This window comes from Papaver somniferum, chromosome 5 (assembly GCF_003573695.1).
Source record: "Papaver somniferum cultivar HN1 chromosome 5, ASM357369v1, whole genome shotgun sequence".
NCBI lineage: Eukaryota > Viridiplantae > Streptophyta > Magnoliopsida > Ranunculales > Papaveraceae > Papaver > Papaver somniferum.
The window spans coordinates 136,145,272-136,152,533 of record NC_039362.1 but is presented as its reverse complement, the minus strand read 5'-3'; the positions used below and the strand labels follow the sequence as shown (position 1 = coordinate 136,152,533).

Sequence of the window (7,262 nt, the reverse complement as noted above, 5' to 3'; positions counted from 1 at the left end):
AAATATATAAGCGCATCCATCATATAGTTAATTGCCCACCATGATACTTGGTGTGCTACCAACCGTAAAAAATCTTTGTCTCTTACGTGTTGCATCAAAAAACGGTCTTTACTCAACTCCATCTGAGTGACTATTTTTCTTAGGTCATCCTCTGCGTGCTCGTGAATAGCTTCTTGTACGGTAACTACCCACCCCTATTTTGATCCATTTTTTTTTTCAAACTCCCGTGAGATTGCTCTGCAAGACTTGTAAACTCATTTTTGAAGTGCTTGTATCTATTGGTCCATGCATAAACAAACTTCTCCTTCCAAGGATTCAACCATGTATTCAGGCAATACTCAACCACTTATGATCCGTGCTCCAAACATCAATAAACTTCTGCAGGTTGGCATAATACTTAACCTCTGTTTTCGAATGAGCCAAATAGTCCCAATCTTGGAAAAAAACTTTCCATACGTCCCCCTCTTCATCGTATTTTTTGTTTTTTTTTTTTCTCTTTCCCTCGCTCTTTTTTGGAAAGTTTACTTAAACGCTCATCTTCTTCCTTAGAACGTTGATTACCCTTCTTAGTATGGATCTTTTGGATTTGATTCTTGCAATTAGAAAAAAGATTGGTTTGGATGTGCCACGTACAAAGAAATTGTTGAGCAAGTGGAAAGAATTGACGAACGGCACTCATAATTGCAAAATCTCTATCCGTAAATATAACCTATGGCGTCTCTTCTCCACGGTAAATCAACCTCACTTGTTGCAACGCCCAAACATAGTCCTTTATTTCTTCTTTTTCCATAAAGCACCATGCAACGGTGAATGAATTTTTATTCGAAGTATGGCTTACCACATTCAACATCGGCATTTTATACTTGTTTGTCCTGTAGGTGCAATCTATGAATAGAACCTGGTAAAAAGACTGAGACAAATCCATCATCCTTGGATGTGCAAGAAAAATATGAGTCACTTTCTCATCCGGACCCACCTTAGTTTGCATGGCGTAGTTAAGAGTTTCTGCTAACCACTCTGATTGTTGCATAATGAACCTACCATCCCATTCAGTTCTCTTAATCGTTGCTTTGGCGGCATTGATTGTGGAAATGGTGGACAATTTATCCTTATCTTCCGCCCTTATTGCATTTAGGATCTTAAGTGGTCTGAATCCCTTCATTTGCCTAACTTTATCCATGTGATGTGGTTTCAACCGGGCATACACAGGGTGTCCATATAAACTTGTGGGTGGAGGATGGTTGTGACGACCGTCCGGAATACTATACAATCAGAATAGATTGGCTTCATGGCGTCTTTTGAAAACAATCCTGAACGGGCATTCACACTTCTTCGAATTTGTTCTATAGACCCTAGTCGTCTTCTTCTCATACTTGTAATTCTTGCCTTTGTGACTTTCTCCCTTCTTACCCACTCTCTCACATACCATTTCCATCTTTTTACCATCGACGTGTCTACTTTGGACAACCACACACATCTTCTCTTTTGCCTTAGGGATAATCCATTCCTTGATGTCATCCTTGGTTTCCCATGTCTACATTGAGCAAACAATTAAATTAGACAACCATGAGATCACTAATAAAATTATTTGAATATATAAATATATCGACTCGGTTAAGGTAAACGTACCAAATCAGTCATATAGTGTTGGGAGGTATCCGGACCCAATGTAGATACGGGTTCTGGATGGGAGCATTGTCGAACTACCAACTAAAAAACAAAACTCAAAACCATTATATTAGAGGGTCGTCAATATATTATATGCAGATCAACGACACCACATAAAGTCGGCAACAAATCTTTTGCAGATTAACGACTTTGATTCATCTTACATTAGAGTCGTCAATCTGCTAAAATGACAATTGCCGACACTTTAACAAAGGTTGACGACTCTCCGTGTACACTAACGACTCCTGATAAATATATATACACCATTCTGCTCGGTTTTCTTCTAGAGTCGTACGGTTATATATGTCCAACCTGACGACGAAATATACTGAGTCCAAGAGTCGTTCAGTTGTAAACGAATTTTAGTAACGACTCTTGATAGTATTTACATTTATTGGAGAATTTAACTCAACCAAATGTGGTTGAGGCAGTTGGGTCGCTCAATTTTATAAATAGAGACCCATATCTCACCTCTTCCTTATCAAAACCCTAATTATCAACCTTCTCTTCTCCTTCTCAAAACAAGAGCAAACACCATAACTACTCCCTACACTTCCGAAGAGAATTGCGTCATTGCGAGAGCTTGGTTGACAGTCACAAACCACTTTAAAAGTCTAGACAAAGACATTAATGAAACATCGGATGCTTGGTGGAACCGCGTATTCATCGTTTTTGTGGCATTGGACGGAAATCGCAACTCAAGGTCTTTGAAACAAGTCAAGGAACCCTTCAAGGAGATAAAATTCGAGTGTGATGTTTTGAAAAGAGAATATATGGCCGTAAGGGAAGCCTTTCCGGATATGCTGAGTGCTATAAGAGTAAGTATTTAAACAAGAGGTAAAACTTATCCAAAGCTTTGATCGATACTAACTAAGTATGTTTGTGTTTGCGTTTTCAGATGAAGAATGCGTATGGATACTACGAGGTGCTTCGTGGGAAAAAGTTTGAGTTACATGATTGCTACTTTATCTTCAATGGAACCATGTATAATTACTTGCTTTATGATTGAGTGTAGAAGTGCATCGTTATCATATATTGTATTTAACCCTATGAAAGATGTATGACTTTTACAATTCAATGAAATGGTTCTATGAAATCAGAAATTATTAAAAAAAAACAGTTTGAGTCGTCAATATTAGAGATGTGTAAAAAAACGACTCTCATTTAATATGAAAGGGTCGTCCGTATATAGTAATGCTTAACTGACGACCCTTAGAGTGATAGCTACAGAGAGTAAAAGGTTTTTTAGTCGTTCGGTTCTAAATATATAGAGTTAACGACCCTATATGACCTAAAAGATGGAGTCGTCATCTTTTAGGAACCTCATTGACGATTTTTCATAACTGAACAATGGAGTCGTTTATTTTGGTACCAATTCATTGACGACTCTATAGGGTCGTTAATTAATTATACTCACGACCTAACGACCCTCACACTGAGCTGTTGCATAGTTACCATGAATCGACCACTTGGAGCACCATTCATGCTATTTGAAGAGTATAGGAAGTTTACCTGATTGTTTAGAGCTTGGGGTTCCTCATTTTGAGTGTTGGTTCCTTCATTTTGAGCAATGGGATCTTCATTTGCACCATTGTTCATAGCTTCCTCTATCAACATCTCCTCATCAAACATCCAATCCATATGATTAGTTGAGACAACCTTGCCATCAACGCAATCATTGTTGTTGTTTGAAGCTTCACCAACATCATTTCCTCCACTAGAATCACTCATTTCAAATAACCCTAAGTTTTCCCCCAAAACTCAACTTCTTCTTCTCCACAACACAAAAACACAATTTTTCTTTTATCAAATTTTTATCCCTAAATCTGATTTTAATCTACCCAAATTAATTAACAACTAATCAACACTCAATTAACATTAATAATCCAGGGGTAGTTTAGCCATTTCTTAATTTGGGATAAGGGATAACTCTCAATTACTATTTCATGACCTTTTTGTTCATGTAGCTAGGGGTCCGCAATTACTATTTCAGGGCCCCCAATTCAGCCCTGTTATTCTCGTGTAGTATCCGGATCACGGACACCGTGAGAAACACTGAAACAGATAATCTTGATACTCTTGAAAAAGAAATTATTTTCAGTTACAAAAAGACAATTATTAGCTGTCACAAGTCAGGTTAACACTGAAACAGATAATCTTGGTAATAATACTACATTCAGACACTAAAACCCATACACACAAGTCAGGTTAACATTGACTAGTTGACTTGTCACAGACTGTTCACAAACTTTATATCTCTAATACACCCCTTGACTAGTTGACTTTATATCTCTAATACATCTCCTTCAATCTGATACTTACAAACTCAGTAACAGAGTGACAATGAACAGAAAATATTATAATCAAAGGACAACAAGATACTAAGAAGAAATCTCTGAAATCTGAACAGTATAAGCAACTGAAGAAGATGCTGATGAAGAACCTAATATTTGAGACAATGGTCTTGTAAAAATATCTGCCAACTGATCTTCTAACGAAATATGTTGAATATGCAAGAAACCTTCCTCAACAAGTTCTCTGACTGCGTGGTACTGAATTTTTATATGTTTGGTCCTGACATGGAAAACAAGGTTAGACTCCAAGGACAATGCACTAGTATTATCACATAACAATAACACAGCCTTAACAACAATCTGTAGATCACGTAATAAGTATGTCAACCACTATAACGCAGTAGCAACAGAAAGACACTTATATCCAGCTTCTGCAGATGACTTAGAAACTATAGGCTGCTTTTTAGATGACCAAGAAACTAAATTTGACCCCAGAAAAGAAAAAAAAATTATAAGTAGATCTTCTTGTGTCTGGGCAGCCTGCCGAATCTGAATCATTGTAAGCCTTTAAATTAGTTACATCACTCTTTCTTAAAGTAATTCCCATGTCAACTGTAACCTTCATATACCTTAAAACTCTTTTGACAAGTTGTAAGTGTAAATCAGAAGGAGAATGCATAAATTGTGAAACATAATTTACGCAAAAGCAAATATCAGGCCTAGTTATTGTTACATACTGCAATGCTTAAGAGTTCTGTAATGACTAGGGTCATCCAATTTAACACCATCATGAACAGAAACTCTAGTAGACTTGACAACTGGTGTGTCACATGGTTTACAACCCAATAAATTTGTTTTTTTCGGTAAGTCCAATGAATATTTCTTTTGTGTCAGCGAATAAAGTCACTATCTCTAACAGCCTCATTTCCCAGAAAAAAAAGAGCCAAATCCCCTAACTCTTTCATTGCAAACTCTTTCTTTAATGAATTTATAAGTTTAACAATCAACAAAGATGAAATTCTAGTTAACAAAATGTCGTCAACATATAACAAGAAAATAAGAACGCCACTTACATAAGACTTCGCAAACATTGAATTATCTGATAAAGAATTCTTAAAACCATAATGAACAAGAAGAGAGATGAATCTGTGAAACCAGAATCTTGGAGCTTGTTTAAGCCCATATAGACTCTTTTTAATTAAGATGGCATACATAATGAGAATGACAGTCAGGATTAAGAAATCCATGTGATTGTGACATATTCCCTTCGTTCCAAATTAATTGAACTATTTGTAGTTTACAAAATTATTAAGGCAAGGAGAAAATGGGAGTATGTTTAAGTATTTATTACAATTATACCCTTATGGATAATAACTAACAAAGCTTATAAATGATTTATCTCTTAAACCATACCACGGTTTTTCGTAAACTTTATACCATTGAAAAGAATTTTAAAACACCTACGCAGCGAATATAAACATGGCTATCAAATTATACATATTTCTTATAGTAAGAATAATTAATTAAAAGGGTTGTTTTAGAAATATCCCCTTGAATAGTGAGATAGATCATTTATTTTTGGGACAAAATTTAAAATCAATCAATTAATTTAGGACGGAGGGAGTATATATATCTTCATCTAAGTATCCGTGTAAAAATGGATTACTTACATCTAATTGTTTGACTGAACAATTATAAGTAATATCCAAAGAAAAAACCACTCTTACCATAGGAGACTTAACAACTCGACTTAACAAAAATTTGGATCATTCAACAAATACCCCAAATCGTCATGTCTAAACATTACTGAACCTTCAACATTATGTTTTTCCATCATGTATCTCACCTTCTTCTCTATTCCCATTCATGTTTGTTGTTGACTTTAAAAAAAAAATTCTCCCACTTCTTCTTCTTCGTCTTCTTCCACTCTAACACTAAATGACTTAATTTTCCCAACACTAGATATATAAAAATTATCAACCGATTATATTACTTAACTACCGAATATAAAGGGCATATTAGCCATTACGAAAAATAAAAGATAAGGGATGGGTTCATTTTACTTCATAATGAACGTATTTTGTGTTATTAGTCGACCCTAATTCCTTTTGGGTCGCCCGCCAGGTTAATAAATCAAAAGTTGAAGATGCAGAATACCACTTCCATTGGCAACAAATCTTGGCCTCTCTTATTCCTGCTAGTGGCGGAACCAGGATTTCAAAATAGGGAGGATAAAAAAACTTATAGTAAAACGCTAAGGCGGCCCAATTTTTTTTGTGCGTGATGGACTAAACTAGTGAACGTGGTAGAATAAATATCTCATCCCCTTAAACTTTCCTTCTTGGCCTCTCATTTTCTCTCTTCTCTCTATTCTTCTTTTATCTCTTCTTCCTACTCTACATGTGAAACCACTTGGGCATCATTAGATTTTGATTTTGAAAGGTGGATATTTAGGCTTTGGTAGACTAAATTACTTGGACTAGGTGGACTAACTTAATAGATCTTATTTGGTAAGGAGTAAATATACTACTAACATAACGAGAAAATGGGCTATCTGCCTAGAAAAATTTAATATATGGTTCGGATGGACGGGTAACATAGAGGTCCGGGTGAAATGAACAGTTTAAAAAAATTAATGCAAACCATTATACCCTATCTTCTTCGTTATCTTCTCTCACGAACCATTATCTTCTTTGTTATCTTCTTCCTTTCATCCATCAAAACCATAACCAAGCTTCCTCCAAGATCTCTACCATCAATATCATCATCAACAAACAAGATCATCATCATCAGGACACAAACACTAACAAAAAAAAATATCTCGGATTCACCACCGCCGCCATCAGAAATACATATATCTACTGGATTACAAATCGTCACCATGACTACTGAATGAAACTCCATCATCGATTTATGTTCTTCAAATTCACTAATTTATTGAAAAGAATAGTATTATGTTGTTATCATCCATCAATTCAAGATGAGTACCCGTAAGTTTCTTAACCCTAATTCATGTTTTTGATTTTAATTTTAGGAAAAATATGTTTTTTGCTTGAAATGTTGAATACAAATGAAATTTAGGTTAAAAATATTGGTTGATTATTATTAATATAGAATCATGTTTGAATATGGTCATGAGAATTGAGATTTTTGGTTGTGTGTTGATTTTATAAAGATATATGCACTGATATAGTCTATTTTGAATGATTTCATCCATGTTATACTAGGATGAAAACCAGTTTCATCATGTTTCGGATAGAGCTCAAATTATTTTCATCCATGTTATACTAAGATGAAACT

At 35.2% G+C, this 7,262-nt stretch overlaps 1 protein-coding gene across 1 annotated transcript; it reads right to left on the bottom strand.

The window, feature by feature from the left end:
• Positions 1 to 709: 709 nt before the first annotated feature.
• Positions 710 to 1,180, bottom strand: LOC113279660. Its single transcript, XM_026528334.1, has one exon. The coding sequence runs from the start codon at positions 1,178 to 1,180 to the stop codon at positions 710 to 712; it is 471 nt and encodes a 156-aa protein (XP_026384119.1).
• Between the last annotated feature and the right edge of the window lie 6,082 nt (positions 1,181 to 7,262).

Bases quoted from the DNA above. Each gene is read 5' to 3' on its own strand.
- LOC113279660 (XM_026528334.1), bottom strand. From the start codon at position 1,180: ATGGATAAAGTTAGGCAAATGAAGGGATTCAGACCACTTAAGATCCTA.